A 25145-nucleotide genomic window follows, 5' to 3' on the forward strand; every position below is an offset into this window, starting at 1 on the left:
CCCATTTGAGAGGCAATAGGGAATCCTTGGGGAGGTGATAAATGTGTGCTGTGTATCGGTTATCGGGGACTTTCTGAAGAAGGTGAATGGCCTGGATTAATACACGGGTGCTGTTCTCTTCCAAAGTATGTTAGTGTCACCCTCTGGTTGGGCTAAGGTTCGGGCCTTAGTGTTTTGTCTCAGGTCAAAAAGCCAGACACACCAATTGGTTAAATGAAAAGATTTATTGTGCACAATAAAGACCCCTGCTAGCAAGACAAAGGATGCCAGGGCCATGAGCGATGAGCACAAGCCAGAGACCACCTTATATACGCCTTTACAGTATTTTCTGACAACAGATACGGCATGCAGTTCATAGAACAGTTGTTGATATAATAATAAAATAAAAGTATGTGAAAATGTGTAACTACCATTAGAGAAACCCTTTTGAAATGCAAAGACATGCTTGATATGCGTAGGCCAGCGTGGTGTAGTGGTTAAGAGCAGTGATTTGGAACTGTGGACTCTAATCTGGAGAACCATGTTTGATTCCCTTCTCCACATGGGCGGAGGAGGCTAATCTGGTGAACTGGATTTGTTTCCCCACTCCTACACACGAAGCCAGCTGGGTGACCTTGGGCAAGTCACAGCTCTCTTAGAGCTCTCTCAGCCTCACCTACCTCACAGGGCGTCTGTTGTGGGGAAGGGAAGGGGATTATAAACTGGTTTGAGTCTCCCTTAAATGGTAGAGAAAGTCGGCATATAAAAACCAACTCCTCCTCCTCCTCCTCCTCCTCCTCCTCCTCTTCTTCTTCTTCTTCTTCTTCTTCTTCTTCTTCTTCTTCTTCTTCTTCTTCTTCTTCTTCTTCTTCTTCTTCTTCTTCTTCGAGATTAACATTACAACTTGAAGGTGAACAATCTGTACACCGTCTGGATACACTCTGTACTGTCCTTGTGTTGTTTCCTAAACAATGGAAGTCCAAATGTTCTTGTGTGTATCTCAGGCTCTTATCTTAGTGTAATTCATGGCGTCTTTTACATAGGCACTTCTTGGTGCTTTTCCTGTAAAGGGCTTTCATTCTCAGTGTATGTTAAACTAAGGCAGAGTTCAGATACCTTCCAAGTTAGTGCTTAAGGCAGTAGTTATTCTTCTAGGTTCAGTTAGCCCCCTACAAATATTTCGTTTTAGCAGGTATTATCTTTTCTGGCAGCATCTGTCCAAACATTATCAAACAGAACATTTGCTGCTGCTAGTCATTCACTTGCAGCTGTTAATGAAGCGAAGAAATGGAAGATCATAGAATGGTAAAAAAAAAATGATGATGAAAAGCCTGCCTGTCTCCTTCTGGAACAATACAACCTTCTCTGTTGCAAAAATGTGACATTCACGGTGCGGTCTTAAATAGAGTTACATCCTTCTAAGCCCACTGACTTTAGGATTGCACTGCCAGTTGCTTCTAACACTACCATAAAATAGGAATGAAGCTGGTACTAAATAGAGTTGAGTACATTAAGGAGGCACAAGAACGAAATTTCTTGCAGGGTTGGTTTCTGCCCTAAACACTTGTCCCAGTGCTGAGAAATTAGTATTTTTGTTAAAAGACACCGGTGGGTTTGTTTCTTATAGGACCTCCCTGTATGCTCTGGCGGCAAAAAAAAAGAAAAAAAGAGAAAGAAAAAGAAAAAAAAAGGTCCAATATGGTTGCTAAGAGAGCTGATCATTCAAGTTGATTTTAATGCTTGCTAGGTCTCATTGGTTTGGAGGACATTGATTCATAGGGTTGCCATGAGTCGGAAACGACTTGACCGCACTTAACACACACACACACACTTGTCTCATTGGTAAAGAGCCCTGTGGCGCAGAGTGGTAAACTGCATTACTGCAGTCCAATCTCTGCTCACGACCTGAGTTCGATCCCGACGGAAGTCAGGTTCAGGTAGCCGGCTCAAGGTTGACTCAGCCGTCCATCCTTCCAAGGTCGGTGAAACGAGTACCCAGCTTGCTGGGGGTAAAGAGAAGACGACTGGGGAAGGCACTGGCAAACCACCCCGTAAACAATGTATGCCTAGGAAACGTCGCGATGTGACATCACTCCATAGGTCAGGAATGACCCGGTGCTACACAGGGGACCATTACTTTACTTTTTAGGTCTCATTGGCCAGTTGGGACACTGCTGCAATTTTTAATTATTATTGCTATGCATGCATCAATTTAGCATAGTTTTATTATCGCACCTCCACTGAGGCTCCTCTGCTCTGCTAACCCAGCCCTCAAATCTCCAGGACTCTATCAACCTGAAGTTGGCAACCCAGGTGCCCCAAGGCCGAGCTGGGCTTCTATGCTGCCCCTTCACCTTCGGCTGCTCTTGCACAGGTAAACGCAAGCTCCATCACATTTACACTGGTGTAAAGAGATATTAAGGACTGTTGGCAGGGGAAGCCGGGGCCAACTGTGCTTATCGAATTATAAACCCATTTGGCTTCCCTGAGATTCACAAATGGGGAAAAAAAAAGAATTCAGAGTTGTGCCTGAGGCAATTATTTAAATGTTGTGAATGAGGTCATCCTTTATTAGACCCTTCCTTTGTCTTTGGTATTTTTCCACCAGACACTTGCAAATGTCAAAAGACTCTGAACGGGTATGTGAGCGTGAGGTAGGGCATACAAAAACTTTGAAGTATCCCAGAGGGAGAAGAGAATAGAGATGTGGCTTGCAGCTAATGCCTTGCTTTCTACTTAAGATGGGAAGAAGGGTGAGCTCTGCAAGCACTCGTCTAAGGTGAGGCTTGGCTTTAAGACTCAGGGTTATGGCCTGACACCTCAAAGGCGATGCTTTGCCGTAGGAAGTGGATCCAGGAAGGATCGGGGCAGATCCTAACGGTGCCCGGTGAGGGCAGAGGACAGTCCCAGACAGTTATGGGGAACAGCCTGGCTTTGCCCAGAAACCTGTGTAGTGGGGTCGGGCATGTAGCTCAAGCTCTTATGCCAAGTGAAAAACAAAATGTCTGGCGAGCCCAGACTGCAACCCCATTCCCATGAAGAATAAACTGAAGAAGAGCTGGTTTTTATATGCCGACTTTCTCTACCACTTAAGGGAGAATCAAACCGGCTTACAGTCACCTTCCCTTCCCCGCAACAGACACCCTGTGAGGTAGGTGGGTCCGAGAGAGTGTGACTAGGCCAAGGTCATCCAGCTGGCTTCATGTGTAGGACTGAGGAATCAAACCTGGTTCACCAGATCTGCATCCGCTGCTCATGTGGAGCCTTAAGGATATGGAATGGAAACTTGTTTCTCTTTGCCTCAATGGGATGCCCAGATCCTGGGATGTTTTGCTGGAGCTGAGGCGACACCATCTTAGAGCTGAACAAGCGATGTGCCATGCTGTGAGTTTCTGGCTCAGCCTGGGCCCTTCTCTAAAGCAGGGAGAGTGTGCTTGTCCAGTTGAATGGAGACTGGCAGTTTTGGATGGGGGAGAGGGGCTTCTGTTTTCCTGTGGGACAGGCTCTCTCAAAAAATACCAGTCCTCCTTCCTTGTGCACAGATAGGAGGGAGGGGCCGCTGGTGGGAGGGTCAAAGCCACAGAACAATCAGGGAGGGGCTGTGGCTCAGGGGCAGAGCATCTGCTTGGCATGCAAAAGGTCCCAAGTTCAATTCCCGGCATCTTCAGCTAAAGGGACCAGGCAAGTAGGTGATGTGCAAGACCTCCGGCTGAGACCCTGGAGAGCCGCTGCCGGTCTGAGTAGACAATGCTGACTTGGATGGACCAAGGGTCTGGTTCAGTCTAAGGCAGCTTCGTGTGTTCATGTGATGCTGCTCCTAGGAACAGAGGTAGGCAGTATGGATGTGTTGACACATTACAATAAAAAATTTAAACCCTGACAGAATAATGCCTTTATATAGGGTTCTCATTCTGAGTTGGGGAACTTCCCGGAGATTTGGGGTGGAGCCTGGAGAGGGCAGGGTTTTGGGGATGGGAGGGACCTCAGCAGGGTGTAATGCCACAGAGTCCACCCTCCAATGCAACCATTTTCTCCAGGGGAGCTGGTCTCTTGTCACCTGGAGGCCAGTTGTAATCCCAGGAGAGCTCCAGCTACTACCTGAAAGCTTATGGGTAAATATACAAGAAATAATAGGATTAAGGTAAGAAATTGTTATGGGATCATGTTAAGAGGAGTTTACATCGATATATTGTCAGTTGTGTAAATGATAGGATTAAGGAGAGCCTTGTGAAATGGAACTGAAGAAGGACATCGAAACGTAGTAACACCTGAACACATGAAGCTGCCTTATACTGAATCAGACCCCCTTGGTCCATCCAAGTCAGAATTGTCTACTCAGACCGGCAGCGGCTCTCCAGGGTCTCGGGAAAGGGTCTTTCACATCACCTACTTGCCCAGTCCCTTTAACTGGGGATGCCGGGGATCGAACCTGGGACCTTCTGCATGCCACGGCCCCTCCTCAAAAAAACTGTCTTCCAGATTCTTCTGTGCACTCCCCTAAACAGACAAGTTGCTTTAATGAACTGTTGGGAGTGTAAACTCCAATAGATGCTCAGCTTTGAATCTCATATTGGCGTAAAACTGTTCCCCCTCATGTCTGGTCCTATGACCAGATTATTGAGGCTGCCTGAAAGTTGGCAGCCCTATTAGGACCAAGCAAAACGGCACAGTTGTTTTTATACGGTGGGCAGAGCGCAGAGGGCGAAAGGAAGCCGCATCGTAAAATGGCCTTTTCAGTCTAACCTTGAGACCCGTTTGATTTAGCTGCTGTGCTTAATGAGCCCTTGATTAGTTCAAGGTGCAGTAATCCAGTGTTTGCTATTTCGGCTGTGTGCTCACCGGTGCGCTGTAATCATTCACAGCTATTTTAACCAGGACAGAGTAAATTGATATCCTCTAGTGTTTATTTGCAAGGTTTCCTTAATATAAAAAAGGCTATTAGGAGCTGGTCAGAAGGGTTTTTTTTTATGCCTTTAGTTGTGGTGTGCAAGATGCCAGGGAAGAGAAGAAAAAAAAACAGTAGCCAAATTTTGCACCCTGCTGCCCAGGGAAACCAATGGGACACACAAGCGGCGATTAAGACTGCCACCATCCTAAGCCCGTGGATTTCAGTCAAGCAGTTCTGGAAAGAGGAAACCAGGAGGCATGCTATTGAGGTTTGGGGTGGAAGAAAGAAAGAACGAAAGAAAGAGAGCGAGAAAGAAAGAAACGTGTACCTTATTTTCTTTATTGGGGAGGCTCTGTGGCTCAGTGGTAGAGCATCTGCTTGGCATTCAGAAGGTCCCAGGTTCAATCCCCGCCATCTCCAGTTAAGGGGACTAGGCAGGTAGGTGATGTGAAAGACCTCCGCCTGAGACTCTGGATAGCCGTTGCCAGTCTGAGTAGACAAAACTGACTTTGATGGACCAAGAGTCTGATTCAGTAGACAGCAGCTTTATGTGAGAAAGAAAAAAAAGAAAGAAAGAAAGAAAGAAAGAAAGAAAGAAAGAAAGAAAAAGAAAAAGAAAGAAGAGTTGGTTTTTATATGCTGACTTTCCCTACCACTTAAGGAAGAATCTAACCGGCTTACAATCACCATCCCTTCCCCTCCCCACAACAGACATCCTGTGAGGTAGGTGGGGCTGAGAGAGTTCTGAGAGAGCTGTGACTAGCCCAAGGTCACCCAGCAGGCTGCAAGTGGATGAGTGGGCAAACCAACCCGGTTCTCCAGATTGGAGTCCAATGCTTCATGTGTTCATGTGCTTATAGTCCACATTTCTCAGAGAGACTCAAAGTGAATTAATTTGCAAACCTCACGGCGTTATATGCAATTTCCTGTATTTTCTGTCTAGATGGCCATCTGTGAGCAATGCTGATTCTATGACCATAGGCAGATCATGAGAGGGAGGGCATCTTGGCCATCTTCTGGGCATGGAGTAGGTGTCACTGGGGGTGTGGAGGGAGGTAGTTATGCATTTCCTGCATTGTGCAGGGGTTGGACTAGATGACCCTGGTGGTCCCTTCCAACGCTGTGATTCTATGATTTTGCTTTCAATGAGTCCTTTTAAGAACCCAATCAATTTTGTTTCATTGTGTTTTATGGTTGTTTATACCTTGCCTTTCTCCCCAATGAGACCCCAAAGCAGTTTACACCACTCTCCCCTTCTCTGTTTTTATCCTCACAACAACTCTGCGAGGTAGGTTAGTCTTAGACTGCAATTGGCCTAAGGTCACCCAGTGAGCTTCCATGGCATGAGTGAGGATTCGAAGCTGGTTCTCCTGGATCCTCGCCCACCACTCTTAACTATTACACCATACTGGCTCTTAAAAAAATAAAAGGAAGAACTTTGTGAATAATTCATATTGCAGAGAAGTGTCCAGAATATTCTGCTCTAGGTGTGGGAAGCTGGGAACATTTATGAAAATATAAAGACAGCTTTTGCTTATCCAGGCTTAGTTATGATCTTAATTTCCCCCCCTGCTTCTCAATTTAATGCACTTCAAGGTGCAGTCAGACAAATTCAGGTCTTGTGAGGTCGTGTTTGCAGATCTTCGGTTCTGCCATTTTTGTCCTCTTTCCTCTTCATGTTTCCCAGTCATTTCACCTAAATGGATTTATCTGTTTGATGGTCAGGGAGGACCTTCCAGCCTTCCTAGCGATCCTGCTCTTTGAAGGCTTAGGAGGGGCCTCTTTTGATCCTTGGAAAGGGATCTAAATTTGCTTAATCACTCAGCTGTACAAAGGAAACCAGCACAGCTATATTATGCAGCAATCACCTCTCCTGCAGTTAATTTCCCCACTTTTCTTTCCAGTAGAGATTTGTGCCCTTCACATATCACTTAGCTCATGAATGATTATAATTTAGGGAGGGGAAATCCAGCTGTTGGAGAGCTGGGGAGGGGGGGGAAGTCTTTCTGAGAGCAGAAAGACAGGAGTTGCCTTTTGTAAAGACATTAGGAAGCAGCAGACTTTATTATTATTTATTTATTTGATTACTTACTTGATTTCTAGGCTCAGAGCGGCTAACAACACTCTTAAAACAATTTAAAACATTTCACATAGTTACGTAAGAATTTAACGATGAAATCCCGGCGCCTTAATGTGTCGCTAAAAGCAGCAATACTATAGCAGCATAACAAACTACATCCTTTGCAGGTGCATAGCAAAGGTGGTGAATACGGGTGGGGGGAGCAGAGATCAGCTAGATGGAAAAGTGATGGCATACCCTTGCTGCCCTCAACCATGTGCCTGGTGGAACAGCTTAGTTTTATAGGCCCTGCAGAATTGCTTTAATTCCCACTGGGCCCGAATCTTGCTGGGCATAGTGTTCTGCCAGGCCAGGACACCAGAGCCAATTTCTTTCTTTCTTTCTTTCTTTCTTTCTTTCTTTCTTTCTTTCTTTCTTTCTTTCTTTCTTTCTTTCTTTCTTTCTTTCTTTCTTTCTTTCTTTCTTTCTTTCTTTCTTTCTTTCTTCCTTTCTTCCTTCCTTCCTTCCTTCCTTCCTTCCTTCCTTCCTTCCTTCCTTCCTTCCTTCCTTCCTTCCTTCCAGCCAGTATGGTGTGGTGGTTAAGAGTGGTGGTTTGGAGCTGTGGGGTCTGATCTGGAGACTCAGGTTTGATTCCCCACTCCTCCACATGAGTGGCGGAGGTTGAGCTGGTGAACTGGATTTGTTTCCCCACTCCTACACATGACGCCAGCTTGGTGACCTTGGCCTAGTCACACTCTCTCAGCCTCACCTATCTCACAGGGTATCTGTTGTGGGGAGGGGGAGGGAAGGTGATTGTAAGCCTGTTTGAGTCTCCCTTAAGTGGTAGAGAAAGTTGGCATATAAAAACCAACTCCTCCTCCAACTCCTCCTCTTCTACTCCTTCCTTCCTTCCTTCCTTCCTTCCTTCCTTCCTTCCTTCCTTCCTTCCTTCCTTCCTTCCTTCCTTCCTTCCTTCCTTCCTTCCTTCCTTCCTTCCTTCCTTCCTTCCTTCCTTCCAATTAAGCAACATGAGATTTCAGTGTAAAATTCATATAATCATTCAGTTTCTTGCGTCTGAACATGAATTTTCAAGCAACAGAGCTATTTATAATGCCATTTCTAGTAACGTGCTAGCCATTAAAATTATTTTACTTGTTTTGGATGCTTTGCAGTGGTACCGAAGTAGTCAGCCTTCTTTGCAGATGGTGTTTGTATAAGAACTACAGAATAAACCCACCCCCTTCTTGATTATTTTCCATTTTCAGCTTCCTTCTTGTTCTCCTCAGATTTCTTGCTTGATTGGGGTAGGGGCAACATTTTCTCTGTGTTGGAAACTGAATGTTGATTCCGCTGATATACTTCCAGGAATGGTTAGTTCAGTTTAAAAGACTGCTCTATAAATAGCCACTTAAGTAGTCACCCATGGCAACTAAGAAATATCTTCAGGTGACCAGATAAGGAAGCTTTAAAAAGTTGGTTATTTGTGCGCGTTTGTGTGCGCGCGTGTGTGCATTTACTGCACATGGGCTGATAGGCTAATAAAAAGGCTCCTATAGTAGATACTTTCCCCCTTTATTGCCTTCCCCTCTCTCCTCCTGGTGTTGGCTAGTCTAGGAGGCAGGAGCTGTCCAATGCTGAGAGATATTTGTGTGTGCAAAAACTAGAGCAGAGTTCTCCTTGTTAAAGCTAAGGATCAGGTTGGAATTCCATGTCATTCAGTCATCTCCAGCTGTGGTGTAATCCAGCTGGAGCAAGATTTCATACTCTCCAGTTGTCTGATTTCAGCTAACAAGGGACCCCTGTCTTAAGAAAACCCCATCTGTTCAACCACCCCAATTTTAAAACCAAAGCTACTAGCTTCATCTGGTCCTCCCCCCACCCCCGTTATTTTGCGCTGTATGGACTCAGGCAGACAAAACCCAGTGTAAGCGTCATGAAGAACCACCCTCTCGGAGTTGTAGATAAAGTTCTCTGGTTTTGATGCCTCACAGGTTATGGTAATAACATAAATACATTGGAATATGCAGTTATTGGAATATGCAGCCACGCTAACGAACAGATCACTTTCTCATAGATTCCCCATCGACTAGAAAGTTTCAAACGTTAGGAAACCTACACCAGATGATCTTTAGGAGGAAGAGGAAGAAGGGTTTATTTAGGACCGCATGTGGTTCAGTTTGCCAGCAGTCCTGCATTGTGATTTTAATTTTTTTTTAAAAAAAATGTTTTTATGTTTATTATTTTATGTTGTAAGCCTCATTGAGCTCCATGAAGAAGAAAAGGGGCTAAAAACTAAGAAAGGCCCTGCTGGATCAGACCAAGGCCCATCAAGTCCAGCAGTCTGTTCACACAGCGGCCAACCAGGTGCCTCTAGAAAGCCCACAAACAAGACGACTGCAGCAGGATTGTTCTGCCTGTGTTCCACAACACCTCATATAATCAGCCTGCTCCTCTGAGACTGGAGAGAATAGGTCCGCATCATGACTAGTATCCATTTTGACTAGTAGCCATGGATAGCCCTCTCCTCCATGAACATGTCCACGCTCCTCTTCAAGCCATCACCACATCCTGGGGCAGGGAGTTCCACAATTTAACTATGCGTTGTGTGAAAAAAATACTTCCTTTTTATCTGTTTTGAATCTTTCACCCTCCAGCTTCAGCAGATGACCCCGCGTTCTCATATTATGAGAGAGGGAGAAAAGCTTCTCCCTGTCCACTCTCTCCATACCATGCATAATTTTATATACTTCTATCAGGTCTCCCCTTAACTGCATTCTTTCCAAGGTGAACAGCTAAAAATATTATAAATAAATAAATAGTGTCATCTAGAAAAGTTAGGGTAAACATGCATCAATGTGTATCTGTGGCTGAATTAACACTTGTCCCTTAAAGCACGTTACAGCCCCACTTCCATTTTTAGCATGTATGTGCGAAAAACCAGAAGACATTTCTGAGTGCTCTTAAGCTGGGTTTCTGAACTGATAAGTGGCTGTTCAAGGAAGTTGGTTTCTGGTAATGTTTTCAATGTTTCTGCATGCTACAAAGCACATATGATCTGGCATATAAAACATGACCACTAAGCCCAAATTGTAGAGATCCAACGTGACATGGGCTGAAGAGGAAGGGGAGAGTGAATTATTTGGCCAGCTGAATTCCTGAGAGAGGCGAACGGACTGAAGGGGCTTTGGGGATTGCAGAAGGAAAGACTCTTTGTAACACAGTTTGTCTGGAGTCCTATGAGGAAAGTTTGAAGGAGCCTGAAGAGGAGAAGACTGAGAAGGGACATGATAACCATCTTCAAGTACTTGAAGGGCTGTCCTATAGAGGATGGTGCCGAGTTGTTTTCATGTCCGACCCGGAAGGTCAGACCAGAACCAACGGGTTGAAATAAAACCAAAAGAGTTTCCGTCTTGACATTAGGAAGAACTTTCTGACAGTCAGAGCGGTTCCTCAGTGGGACAGGCTTCCTCGGGAGGTGGTGGGCTCTCCTTCTCTGGAGGTTTTTACGCAGAGGCTAGATGGCCATCAGTCAGCAATGCTCATTCTATGACCTTAGGCAGTTCATGAGAGGGAGGGCATCTTGACCATCTTCTGGGCATGGAGTAGGGGTCACTGTGTGTGTGTGTGGGGAGGTAGTTGTGAATTTCCTGCATTGTGGTCCCTTCCAACTCTATGATTCTATGATTCTGTGACTCTCTAGCAAAAGGAAGGTAATGATTCCACCATGGTACCATAGTTTTGGACGGTGGAGCTTAAGAAATTCCACCTCTGCCACAGCACCTCCGGGAGAGATGAGAACAGAAAACAGCAGGACGCTTAAAGGCAAGGTTAATCAGGCTAATTGATACAATTTTCCAGCTCAACTCTTTAAAAGCTCTTGGCCTGAGCTGTTGATGTAGGCTGGCTGGGTTTTAGCAGGGTCAGCATTTTGGGCTTTGGCCTCCAGCATTTTCCCCTCCCTGCTCTGTCCTTGGAATGGTCCCCTTCCAGTAATGGGACATGGTCTCTGCCACCATGTCATTTAGCGAGTGAAAGTTTCGCCCAGAAAAGTCTTATCATTTCTGTGTGGCAAATTTATGCTGGGATAGTTCTGTTAAAATAAGTGGGAGGGAGATTGAAGAAGAAGCCCTTCAGTCGCCGGGCAATGGGAAACCACCTCTGTCCATCTCTTGCCTTGAAAACCATACTGGGTTGCCATAAGTCATCTGCAATTTGACAGCACTTTCCACCACCTGATTGAAGGAAATGGAATGGATCCTGCTGCCCTCCTCAGCAAAGTTAGAAGCCTTCCTACAGCCTATAGAGCCTTAAGGAAGGTCTTCCGTTGGAAGGAGAGCCATGCAAGTTGGAAGGAGGCTACTTAGGATGGCGGAAGGCTTCTTCTAGCTTTGCTTAAGGAGGGTGTTAGTGTCACTAACTTGGTGCAGTTCCTTGGTTCAGTTTGCAGCATGGTTTCTATAACTCGGGGGGGGGGTCGAGGTTTTTTTTTTATGGGATTGAAAAACAACAGAAGGGATCCCTGACGTTCTTGAGGGTCATGTGTAGCTTCTTCTTGAGTAACATTAAAGAGAATCAAGTGGGTTTAAATGTGGTTAAAAGAGCTGTGACTAGCCCAAGGTCACCCAGCTGGCTTCATGTGTAGGAGTGGGGAAACCAACCCAGTTCACCAGATTAGCTTCTGCCGCTCATGTGGAGGAACAGGGAATCAAACCCGGTTCTCCAGATCAGAGTCCACCACTCCAAACCACCGCTCTTAACCAGTACACCACGCTGGATCCCCCCTCTTCCTATAACTTGTTCTTTTTTTTAATATATTTTTTATAATTTTTAATAATAACCAACATTTCATTTAGACATACATCCTCTATATCAATAAAGATAATCATTAACAATTCATAAAATTATTAGATGTATGTCTTCAAAATACAATCAAAAACAATTGACTTCACCACCATCTTCCTCCCTCTCTAAAATATCTAAGATCTCTTTTGCATCCATGCATTCTAATTCATTTATAAGTCACCCTATTCATATTATACTTTCCCCTTATCCAATATATTTAATATTGATAATACTAAGGAGAGAAAAATAAAAAAATAAAAAAAAACATTTTAAAAAACCATGAGATAAAAATCCCATTTCCCTCCATATAATCATCTCAAAATACATGTATAAATCTAAAAAGAAAAGAGGATTAAAGAAAAAAAAAACCTTATACAAAAACAATGTTTATAGTATTTTTCCTCTACCCCCCACCTTTCCCATATTAAAAGTCAAATTAGTATTCTTCCTGCTTTCTCAGCCCTTCTTCTTATTCTTTTTCTTCTATCACCAATCACTTTTTTGCTTGAAGTGGTCTCCTGTCTGGAACAGTCAATGCCCTGTATTCCGTGGGCTATAAAGTCTTCTGCTTGTTTTCCAACAATTTGAGTTGATAGCTCACTGTTTCTTGTCAAAACAATTTCCACGTCTTCCAATGAGTTGATAGCATATTTAGTCTGTTTATAGGTAAAGGTAAGACCTTGTGGTAGCAACCAGCTATATTTTATTCCTTTATTTCTAAGTAATTCAGCAAAATCTTTGTATACAGCTCTCTTTTCCATCAGGTGACGTGGGATATCTTTGAGAATTATCAATGGTATATTATCGAATCTCAGTTGATTCTCCAGTTGAAATTTTATGATAATATTTTTCATCCTGATGTCAAAGAAGGAAATCAGAATTTCTCTGGCTTTTGTTTTCTGTACCCGTGTTGATAAAGGAATTCTATATATCTTGTTTATTGCTGAATTCAATTCTTGTACATTTAAATGGAATATTTCAGCCAGTGATCTGATGATGTCATCTCTGGTAGACCCAAGTTGTTCCGGTAGATTGCGTATGCGTAGATTATGTTCTCTTTGTTGTAGATCCAAAATAGCAAGTTGATCTTTCATTTGCTGTTCCTGGAATTGTATAGCATCAATTTGTTGTGCTTGGGATTTCATATCTTTTTTGAGTCTTTTCACATCTTCCGTGTTGTTATTAATTGAAAGTTCCATCTTATTCATACTCTCTTTCATTTGTGTAACTTGGTCTTTTATTGCCTTGATCTCATTTATAACATCAGCAAACTGTTGAGTGATAATTAAAGTCATTTGTGTAACTGATTGCTCTTGTTGCTTGGAGACCTGTTCAAACATCTCCTTTACTAGTCCATTTATTAATTCATTTTGCTCAGCCAACATTTCCTGTATCTTCTGATAGTTTATTTCCATAGTTGTCTGTGGCTTTTCTCCTTCTCCCCGACCAAATAAATATAAGCAGGCAGACCGGTTCAGTAAAGTTGTGAAAAGAATCTATTAGCTTTAATGCTGTTGCTAGGCAGAACTGGAAGATACAAGGTTGTGAGCCTTCCGTGACTCTCACTCTGATTTAGGAAAGTAGGATCTATTTTGATGTTTCACTGAGTGAGGCACACCGGCACGACCCTCCTCTTTGGTTTCCAAGTCCTAGGGAGGTCTCTTCCTGAGTACGTGCCTGGAGGACTCTTCCAAACGGGGAAAACGAAAGCTAAAAGTACTCCTCCTCCCCTTCACACTGCAGCTGTCGATTGGAAGCTATCGATGCCACTCAAATCTTCCAGGTTGTTTTTGTTTGCCTGCTAATTCAGTTTGTGTTAATTAAACAGACTTTTTAGCCGGATGATCGTTTAAAAGTCTGGGTGATGGGGTGTAAAGTCTTAGTTGTATTTTAAACAATTCCAGTTATTCAAATCCATTATGATAAGCAAAAGGAGTTCAAGTGACTGTCATGGAGCTTGAAAGACGGGGTTCTCTGTCATTTGCTTGTACGATATTTAGTGTAATGTGAAGGGGACCACAGCTTCTGGGTCCTCGAGGCGTTTCGCGGCGATGAAAGTCCTCCTCAGCCGGCGGGACTCCGACCAACTCCTCCTCCTCAGTGAGAGGGGGGGGTTGGGAGTCAAACCGCTCTTCTTCGGCAGCAGGGGGTTACCTGCGTTCCGATCCCCTGATTAGGATCGGAGACGGGGCTTTGGGAAGAGCCCCGATTCAAAACGCCTCTCGGTTCCTCCGAGCGAACTCGGAGGACATGGCGCTGGGTCGGAGTCTTCACAGGAAGTCCCCTATAACTTGTTCTTGAGGACTGAATAGCTGTTTCAGATTTCGCAAGAATGGCCTTCCCTGTCTAAATGATCAATAAAACATTATTCAAGAGGGGAGGGGCATAGAATTAGAGTAAAAGGGCTCTAATGAGGATACAAATCTTGATAGGAAGACAGCTGAAACTGTTGGTGATTGGGATTTTACGAGCACCCTCATGACTCATTTCAAGTCAGCTGACATGCGGAGTGCAGAGGAGTTGCACTACCCAAGAATTAATGGTTTTCTCTTGTTAGACGGAAACAAAATAATGCAAGGTCTAATTAGCTTTTCCGCGGACGGGGCTTCCTCAGAGCTTCACCGTACCATATATAATAACTGTTATCCACACTCCAGAAAGTGCTGTTATACGGCTGAGCGATGGCACGGAGAACAGAGCTTCCGAGCCCTTTGTTTCCTTGGAGAGTTTGGTGCGTCATTTCCCGGCTTTTCTTGCCTTAAAATGGCTCTCTCTGGCAATCTGGCCAGAATTCTGCAAGCCGCAATCTGTCACCTCTGAGATCTGCAAGGGAGCTTGGCTGAAATCAGTGGGACTTTTCTTTCCTATGAAAATTATTTGAGATGGTGAAGGTGGGACAACCAACAGGGACTTCAATGCCATAGAGTCCAATTGCCAAAGCGGCCATTTTCTCCAGGTGAACCGATCTCTATCGGGTGGAGATCAGCTGTAATAGCAGGAGATCTCCAGCTGGTACCTGGAGGTTATGTCAACACAAAAAATATATCACTTGAGCTGGAATAGCTAATATCATAAAAAAGGAACAGCTGCTATGGCTAATAGTCAATGTTATATTATACAGTCGCACACAGTTTCTTTAACATCACTAAGGAATGTATTTCATCCACATTTACCAAAGTTCCATCATACATATGCTTAACATGCATCAAACCATGTAAACAAAAAATGTGCACAAGGATCCAATGCGGCTATAAGTACTCTGTACTATTTCAGTCCTGTGTACAGACGACTACAGTTCCACAATCAGGCGACACAGGTTGCCGGTGTAGTATTCCTGTTTCATTATACAATATTGGTGTGATAATTGCTTGAAAATGGAGCCTGGGGGAGTTCTTCTACATGTGGGAATGTTGTTTGTGGGAAGCAGGCTCCCTCACATGGTTACGGTCTTTTCAGCCAACCCCCCACTCCCCAGCCGTACAAGCATGGCAGAAACCACTGTAGATTTTTAAGCAGTAGCTTGCCATAAACACAGAGGACATTTATTCCACATGCTATTGTGCTATTTAATGAGTCAGACAGGAAACCATTTTGTGAAGCAAGGAAAATCAGAAGGTAGTGTGGAGGTGGGGGGGAGAGATCTGCAGATATACGAGTTCCTCTTGAATTCCTCTGATTTGAGCTTGTTTCACTGACTAGCCACAAGGTTTGTGAAACGGGTTCTAGGAGTCGCTGATCTACCCGTCTTTTAATATAATAAAAGTGAGATGGTTAAAATCCCATAATTTACTGGCTGAGAGAGCCACCATCTCGTAGCCTGCCGTTCACGGAGCAGCTTGCGATGTTCCAGGGAACGAGGGAGAACGAATGCGTGAGCAGCTTTCACGTCCACTCTGCACGCTGCTGGGTTTTGTCTGAAAGACAGAGAGATGTGCATTTCCCCACAGGTTGATGCGGAGACAGAAAGAAACACTTGCCCCTCATGTGGAAAATGTGCATCTCTTCCACTTCAGATGTGGATGGAAACCCAGAGAGAGGAAGCACAAATCGCTCCTGTTTCCTCTCTGGTTGCTTCTTCAGACTATTTAAAGCAGATCTTCTGCTTCTGGGGGTAAACAGATACGATGAAGTGCACACATCCAAAGATGTCTGTAAAATGCCAAATGCAGCCTCAGTTTGCCTCAGGGACATGCAGTGAAGGGGGAGATGTGGGTTTAACCCTCCAGTTGCTTTCACTAATCAGAACCAGGACCACACTATACTGTTAGCATTTAAACAGGGAGGGAAAACATATGTCTGTAAAGCACATGCTTTTATTTCCTCTTTAAATTGTTAATGGCAGAGCAGGGAGTTCATTCTGACTAGTGTAAACAAGTAGAGGTTAAGGCATGAAGCCTTCTTTTTTCCCTTGTGTGGTCCCAAGGCAAATTGAGGAAGCGCAAGGCTAATTTGCATTTTATAGATGGGAGGCAAGCAGGTGATGTGAAAGACTTCTGCCTGAGACCCTGGAGAGCCATGGAGAGGGTCTGTGGCTCAGTGGTAGAGCCTCTGCTTGGCATGCAGAAGGTCCCAGGTTCAATCCCCAGTGGCATCTCCAGTTAAGGGACTCAGTCTGAGTAGGCAATACTGACTTTGATGGACCGGGGGGTGGGGGGAGGTCCGATTCAGTATAAGGCAGCTTCATGTGTTCATGTGTTCACAAGATCTACTTGTGGAAAATGAGGCTGACAGCAAAGCCGCTCCCAAAGATTTCAGGGCCGTCTAGAATTTGATTTGAACACGATGTATACTAAGTCGGCCTAAGTGAAGCAGATTGCTTTGGGTTGTAAATAGGGGGTGATATTAAAGAACGGCATATTGTCAATTATCTCATCAGATACTACATTTTTACCACCAAATGGTTTGTCATCTGGATTTTTTTGCCCTGGGCACAATTTTGTCCTGACTTCCTCTGAATGCGTATATTACCAACCTGATGCCTCAACCCGGTCAAACCCTGCAAGGACGGTTGTTAGTTTGCAGAAGGCAATTAAGACGGAGCTGTGAAATTTCGTGTGCTATTTTCTCTCTCCTTTTTAAAATTTGACACTAAGCGGCTCACCTTTTTCCTGTAAAGTAACTATCTCTCTTCCCCCCTTCTCTTTTGCAGGTTGTCCTAGTCTTTGCTCTTAGTATTGGTGCTCTTGTAATATACTTCATAGATTCGTCAAAGTGAGTATTCAAATATATTTTCTTTTCCCTTCCTTCCCCCTCTCCAAGCAATTATGGAACTTGAAATTACTTCCTTCATTGCTTCAGTGCAAGCTTTGAGCTCATCACCTGTTTGCAATAAGAGAAGGGAGATTTAGGGGAGGGAGGGGCTTTAAAATACAGCACAGCTTTCCGGACTTAGTTTGAAAGGTATTGGGGGAAAGTTCTTTTGTCACAGAATAATTTCTCATCTTTTGAGGCCGCAAAGGGAGGGAAATGCTTCCTGTGTTTTCTGAGCATGCATCCATTACATAAATTCTGTTATTGTGGTAGTCAGCTGGATAGAATCCATACTGAAAGAGAGAAACAGAATGGCTTAAGAGAAAGAGAATCTGATTTATGAAAATTTGAGATCTGTATGAATCATAAGATGTATTTCAGGAGGACCAAACTAGACGTTGTGTAAATGCTCGGCCTTCAGCTGAAAGAGGCCACCGTGCAGCTGTTTACCCCTCCTTTCCCCATCTGAAACATTTAGTAGGACTTCACAGAGTCATCTTGTGATGCCAGAACTTTCCGCGTTTCTCCACCAGTTCTGTGGAGCAAGAGCCGGTGGGCATCAGACCAACAATTGAGATGCTCTTGTGGTCATTTTCTGGGGCATCTTTGCATTTACCCCGATGTCTACATTGGCCCTGAGAATCCCAAGAATACCTCATAAAACTGATCCGATAAACTCCTCCATGGCCACATCAAGTAGGGGTTCAAGACACAGGATCTTGAAAATGACCAAACATTATCTTCTGGACTTAATGGAGGGTGCTGGTTTAAGTGGTATAATAGTAATGCATACTTTATCATAACGCCTTCCTTTCATTCCAATAAGGACCATCATGTTTTTGTTTTTTTAAAAATAATTTTTATTTATTTTTTATAAGTTACAGAGAGGAAAAAAGGAGGGGTTAAAAAAAAGAGGGGGAAAAGGTATAATCATCATAGTCCGTGCCCTTAATAAAATTGCTTTGCTAAACATTTCCCCGGGTTCCCTGTACATATATAAACTTTCATTAGTAAATACTGGCTTCTAAGATTCTATTACTATTCTATACCTCATCGTTAGTTGGCCTCTGTACTTTAAAATTACATTAACAATTAGCACTTGTTAAAGAAATTATCATGTGTTTATACTTCATCTTTTACTCAGTATCTCCAACTCATACATTCAACTGACCTAAGTTAACACCATCTTATCTATTCTTTATCGTATTTTATCATACATATCTGTCAAAAATAGGTTGCCATCTCTTCTTATAATCATCAGTCGACTTTCGTTGAAGCAAGTTAGTTAGTCATGTTTTGACTCATGAGGCATTTTAATGTCTCCTCGGTCCAATTCACAATCGTATCAACAGTTCCACCTTTCGCATGGCCAACAGGTCTGAAGTCTTTATATAAATAATGTCCACCACTCAGATGATTCTGCTGGAGTTTGGGATGTTTGTACGTTTTGGGTATGATCCATCCAACATTAAGCAGTCTCAGGCCCTGTAAAGTTCAGTAGCAGTAGAAAAGAGCAAGAATCCAGTAGCATCCTAAAGACGAACACAATTTCTGGCAGGGTAGGAGCTTTCGTGAGCCACAGCTCCCTTCTTCAGATACCCGTGACTCGCGAAAGCTCATCCCATGCCAGAAATTTTGTTAGTCTTTAAGGTGCTACTGGTCTCTTGCTCTTTTCTGCTGCTACAGACAAACACGGCTACCCATCGTGATCTATAAAGTTCAGTGTGAAGCATTTTATCCTGAGGTTTACATATCATGGAAGAATGGAAGCTCTTCCGTTTGACTGGGTGATGAGGGCTTTTTTAAGGGTTATATCTGCATTCTTTGAAAGATTACACCCCAAAACAGTAAACTGGAGACGGAGTTAAAACATGTTGTAAATTTGTCTGTTTGTCAGGGAGTTGAGATTGGCTGTGGCAATAATGGGGGGGGGGTCACATCGTGCGGGAGTGACCCGACGTGGTGGGAGATACCAGACCTGCTGCCTTGCGGTCTGCGGCGCATGCTGAAAAAGGGGATGGAGTGAGATGTAAAGACTGGGTCACTGCCAGTTTTGTATCATGTAGGGTGGTACCAGGGCAGCAAAACACCCAGACCGGGTAGGAATTCGGGCTGCACTGAGCATTTCTCTGATTGGCTGTGCGCAGATCCAGGGCCACTGGAAACTACACTTGAGCCCGGTCGCATCTTAGAGACCAAGAAGCGTTTGGCCGGGTTGAGCATCTGGCTGCGTGGAGCGTGCCTTGGACAGGCTTGGAATGGACTGTCTTGGCCGAAGAGCATTCCTGCACCAGGCCAGTGATTTAGAGTCAGCTGTTTGGATTCTGGCCGTGCTCAGTCCTGAGCGCATTCGCAGCAGCCTCTTTCTCCTCCTCCTCTCGTCATTCTTGTTCCTTCTGAAGCAACAAGAGCTCAGCTACTGCTAATAATTGAATTACTGGACGATCCCTTCTCGCTTCGGGAGCCCCTGCCAGAAGGGCTTCCAGAAAAGCTTCGAGTAAAGCAATTCCTCTTCCTTCAGAAGGGAGCTTTTTCCTAGTGGGAAATTCCTTTGGGGGTTGATGGAATGCTAGATGGATCAGTTGATCGGCGCTTTCCTTCCGCCTCTGGGCTTGGGTTTTCCACCTTCTGAAAAGTAGCCAAGCAATGAAAGATTAGATCAGGGATCAGCAACCTTCTTGAGCCTGCAGGCACCTTTGGAATTTCTGACACAGTGTGGTAGGCACGGCCACAAAATGGTTGCCACAAAATGGCTGCCACAGGAGGCGGAGCCAGCTACAAAATGGCGGCCACAGTTTACCTCCAGTCACACAGTGAAGATCCTTGTGCTGTGGTGGCAGCTGCTGATGAAGCAACTTTAAAAAAAAATCTGCACAGTCAATCAAGTCTCCCGTGGCCAACCTGAAGCCTTGCTGTGAAAAAGCTTCACCTGGCCCACCCACTTTCCAAAAACCCTTGCCAGGCACCAGGAAAGGTGTTGACGTGCAGCACGGTGTCCATGGGCACAACATTGGGGGTCCCTTGCTTAGATGAAGGAAAACTGCCGTCCCAAAAGATGTGAAGCCAAGTGGCTATTACTACTTTCTCCCCTGCTTCCTTTATTTGGGTGGAAGGTGGAGTGTTTCCCTTACTTATTTAATTGACCACCTAGCAATGCCACGCTCAGCTCTCTGGAGTAAGTTACTCTGACTCAATTTTTCACATTCAGGGCTGAACAAACATCTGTTAGGGCAGGGTGAAATATTATCTTATTAAGGATCCCAGACAGCCAAGCCTAGTTTTGTCTTGAAGCGGTGCCAACATTTTCACTGCCCCTGTGCTTCATCAGAGAGTTGTGGTCTTGCTTTGCGGTGATTAAGAAGAGACAAAATAACAAAAAGGGAAGGAAGGAGCAGTAACAAAAGAACATCCCCTAATGCACAGATGATACTATGTGTACAAAAAAATAGGAGGTAGTAGCTAATGTGTAAACAATATCCAAAGTAAGCAACACCAAATACAGACACGATGCTATCATAATTGGAACATATAATCTGCTAGGAGCAAGATTGAATGATAAAGAGCCAGCGCGGTGTAGTGGTTAAGAGCAGTGGTTTGGAGCAGTGGACTCTGATTTGGAGAACCGCGTTCGATTCCCTGCTCCTCCACATGAATGGCCGAAGGCTAATCTGGAGAACCGGGTTGGTTTCCCCACTCCTCCACATGAAGACAGCTGGGTAACCTTGGGCTTGTCACGCTCTCTCAGCCTCACCTACCTCACAGGGTGTTTGTTGTGGGGAGCGGAAGGGAAGGAGATTGTATGCCGCTTATAGACCCCTTTAAAAAGGTCGAGAAAATCAGCAGTTAAAAACCAACTCCTCCTCCTCCTCCTCCTCCTCCTCTTCTTCTATCTAAAATATAGGAAAGGACCCACACGTAACACCCAATTTATTCAGTGGCTGTCAGAGCCTCTTTTTCAATGGGAGACCAGTCAGCTAAGTGGAAAACAGTTTCTCGAAAAGTGCTGGTGCAAGGGGCCGGAATTGGCCTCTGCTCTGAGATCTGATGAGATTGGGCTGGTCTGAGCCATCCATATCAGGGCATGATGAAATACTAGCATATGTTTGACAATATTGGGCCCAGGGTGGGGTACCATGACATTGTCTCAGGTTTGTTTCCTTCTGCACAAAGTCAGGCCCCATAACAGTTAATCCAGTTGCCAGAAGGAGCCCAGTTTTAAAACTTCTCCTGTTCTCTATTTCTAGAGTTGCGTCAGAACGAAGCATTATTTTGGACACAGAAGTTATCTAAAAGCAGAAGAAAAAACAAACAATTGGCGTGTGTTGGCATCTGTTCACTCTGGGGTTGATATTTTCCAATGGGAGACTATAAAAACAAAACGAATTAGCACCGTTATTTTTGTCATCTGCTACCATCATAATAAACATAACCGAGAGACTTTGCTCGGATTCTGAAGGACTGTGAGTCTGCTGCTGCAAAAACAAGTTGTGTCGGGGCATCTTTGAGACTTATTGTATCTTGAACTTTCTTAGGCAATAGGCTACTTAAGCAGTTTGCTTCGAACTGGGCTCCCATACGTGATGCCCATGGGCGTCTTGGTGTGCCCACTGAGCACTTCATAAAGTAGGGGGAGGGCATTGTAAGGTAGGGCTTGTCAAGAGCTGCCGTTGGCTTGGCAAGGGGGCCGTGGCTCAGTACCAGAGCACATGTTCTGTGGACGGTGGGTCCCAGGTTCGGTTCCCAGAACCTCCGGTGCGAGGACTACAAAGAGCTGGTCTTTTTCTGCCCAAGGCGCAAGAGAGCAGCTGCCGGTCAGAATGGGGAGTCTGGACTTTGATGGACCAGGGACCTCATTCATTAGAAGACCACTTCAGAGGAGGGCAACAAAGATGGTGAGGGGTCTGGAGACCAAGTCCTATGAGGAAAAGTTGAAGGAGCTGGGTGTGTTTAGCCTGAAGAGGAGATGACTGAGAGGGAGACATGATAACCATCTTCAAGTACTTGAAGGGCTGTCATATAGAGGAGGGTGCCGGGTTGTTTTCTGTTGCCCAAGAAGGTCGGACCAGAACCAACGGGTTGAAGTTAAATCAAAAGAGTTTCCAACTAGACATTAGGAAGAACTTTCTAACAGTTAGAGCGGATCCTCAGTAGAACAGGCTTCCTCTGGAGGTGGTGGGCTCTCCTTCCCTAGAGGTTTTTAAGCAGAGGCTAGATGGCCATCTGTGAGGAATGCTTATTCTATGACCTTAGGCAGATCATGAGAGGGAGGGCATCTTGGCCATCTTCTGGGTCACTGGGGGTGTGGGGGGGAGGTAGTTTTGAATTTCCTGCATTGTGCAGGGGGTTGGACTGGATGACCCCGGCGGTCCCTTCCAACTTTGTGATTCTATGATTCATGCATTCAATGAGGACAAGCTAGTTGGTTGGGATGCAGGGACTGGGGAGAGAGCTGGTGGAGGCATCCGCAGCGAACCAGATAGGGGCCATTTCAGCCAGCGTTCAGTCCTGGAACAAAATCAGCTTCCTACATGAAACGTGGGATTCCCCCCCCCCCTGCATAAGAAGCTCCATGCTGTTCACTTTTTTCCCCTGTTCACTTTTTTTTTTTTGCTGTCTCTTACAGCTGCTCACCTCAGTTCACCTCAGCCATTTCTGCTAATTCTCTTGCTTTTGAAGTAGTGATGGAGTCACGGTAGCAGCAAATTTCTGCCTCCCCTTCTGGAACCCGTTCGTCTGGACCGTCTTGTGAGGGAATACTGGCCAGCCATCTCATTAGCTGCCCGACATTCCATTTCAAGTATTACTTTTGCATTTACAATTGTCACTTTTCATCTTGAAGTCATTTGAGATTAATAAAAAGGCACCCTGGGCTTGGCTCCTTTGCCCCCAACACAAGTGCATTTGTAGAGATGGCGGCACGTTTCCCCGCTTTCCATAAAATGGGTAGTATTTCTCTGGTATCCAATGAAGGGGGCTTTGACTCTCTCATGCCCTGAAAATAGGATTGCCAACCTCCAGGTAGTAGCTGGAGATCTCCTGCTTTTACAACTGATCTCCAGCCAATAGAGATCAGTTCCCCTGGAAAAAATGGCCGCTTTGGCCATTGGTAGGGTTGCCAACCTCCAGGTACTAGCTGGTGATCTGCTATTAACAACTGATCTCCAGCTGATAGAGAACAGTTCCCCTGGAGAAAATGCCCACTTTGGCCATTGGACTCTATGGCGTTGAAGTCCCTCCCCTCCACAAACCCTGCCCTCCTCAGGCTCCACCCCCAAAACATCCTTCTGGTGGCAAAGAGGGACCTGGCAACCCTACCTGAAAATCTTGTTGGTGGTGGAGCCAGCGTGGTGTAGTGGTTAAGAGCGGTGGTTTGGAGCGGTGGAGTCTGATCTGGAGAACCAGGTTTGATTCCCCCACTCCTCCACATGAGCGGCGGAGGCTAATCTGGTGAACTGGATTTGTTTCCCCCACTGCTACACATGAAGCCAGCTGGGTGACCTTGGGGCAGTCACAGCTCTCTTAGAGCTCTCTCAGCCCCACCTACCTCCCAGGGTGTCTGTTGTGGGGAGGGGAAGGGAAGGCGATTGTAAGCCGGTTTGATTCTTCCTTAAGTGGTAGAGAAAGTTGCCGTATAAAAACCTACTCTTCTTCTTCTGAGACAGTCCCGGACTCAAATCTCGCAGTGCTACTGCAGACCAATACGGCTACCCTCTGAAATTCGCCTTTCTCTCTCACCTAATAACTGATTATGTGCCGTGCTTCGTTATATTGTTCAAGCCTCTCCTTCAGGTGTGTCTTAAGCATCTCTTTTTATGAGCTGTAATTTCCATCTGGGCTTTTTATCAAAACTGTTTGGTGCATCTGTTCTGCTCCTGTCCTTTTGGAGTCTTGTCTGAGATAGGTAGATATAGACGCTTGGAATTTATCTGGTGAGGATGATGAGAGGTGTCTTCATGGTTTAGTGCTGTTATCATAGGGTAGACTTTGCATTTCAAAACAGTTGGATCCGGAGTGGAGGTGTTGTGTTTCTGAACTAGGGAAGGCCTGGTTCATACAGGCAATCAGCTGGCCAAGGCCTGAGGTAGTAGAGGGGATTCAGATTGCGGAAGAAGAAGAAGAGTTGGTTTTTATCTGCTGACTTTCTCTACCACTTAAGGAAGAATCAAACCGGCTGACAATCACCTCTCTTCCCCTTCCCACAACAGACACCTTATGAGGTAGGTGGGGCTGAGAGAGCTCTAAGAGAGCTGTGACCAGCCCAAGGTTCTCCAGCTGGCTTCATGTGTAGGAGTGGGGAAACCAACCCGGTTCAGCAGATTAGAGTCCGCTGCTCATGTGGAGGAGTGGGGAATCGAACCCGGTCCTCCAGATTAGAGTCCACTGCTCCAAACCACCGCTCTTAACCACTACACCACACTGGAAGGCAGCTTCATGCATGTTGGGACTTCAGTATCAGTCCCATTCCTCTCTGCTTGCATCCCCCAACTCTACATCTACAGAGATCTACTGTCTGTTTGGATTCTTGGGGACAGTATTTGAGACTTTAAAAAAAAACCTACCCACAAAGTATAAAGTTTGGCAAAGAGGCAGCCGGGTCTCCTTATCCCGCTGCCTCTTTGCTAAACTTTATACCTTGCTGGTATTTTTTTTTTTTAATTCTCAAATATTGTGGCCATCTGAAAGAGTGAAAGCAAAAACAAAATCTACCATAGGAAGACCCATATGTAACTCTGAATGTGAGTCACAATAAACACTCTTCTACAACTATGTAAAGAGTCAAGTTCATTTACAATTCAGGTAATACATCAATTTTGATTTCTCCAGTACAGCTGGAATGATAGGTACTCACCACAAGGTGACTAAATCAAGTCCATATCAAGGAAGACGGTCTTCTAGAAGCAATCCGTTTCATGGTTAACTTCTCCAGTTCCAATTTCCTTCTCACGTACTGCGTTAATCCTTAAGCTTACAATCAGCATACAAAATATGTGTCAACACCTTTCACAAAGTTCCAACAGTGGATACTTATAGGTCTTCCTATGTTAGATTTTGTTTTTGCTATGTCTCTTTAACATAGTAGTGTAATTTTTTGCATACATCTGTAAGAGTGGCCATCTGAGAAGGGAG

The 25145-nt window shown here is 44.8% G+C and overlaps 1 protein-coding gene across 5 annotated transcripts in view; it reads left to right on the forward strand.

Moving 5' to 3' along the window:
* KCNMA1 (potassium calcium-activated channel subfamily M alpha 1) overlaps positions 1 to 25145 on the forward strand; it is a 372162-nt gene that overhangs the window by 82021 nt on the left and 264996 nt on the right. For all 5 annotated transcript variants that reach the window (XM_056848906.1, XM_056848907.1, XM_056848910.1 and 2 more), the window contains exon 2: positions 16918 to 16979. In XM_056848906.1, the coding sequence (XP_056704884.1) occupies positions 16918 to 16979 (62 nt within the window). The remainder of the gene's footprint in view (positions 1 to 16917; positions 16980 to 25145) is intronic.

Source organism: Euleptes europaea, chromosome 4 (assembly GCF_029931775.1).
Source record: "Euleptes europaea isolate rEulEur1 chromosome 4, rEulEur1.hap1, whole genome shotgun sequence".
Lineage (NCBI taxonomy): Eukaryota > Metazoa > Chordata > Lepidosauria > Squamata > Sphaerodactylidae > Euleptes > Euleptes europaea.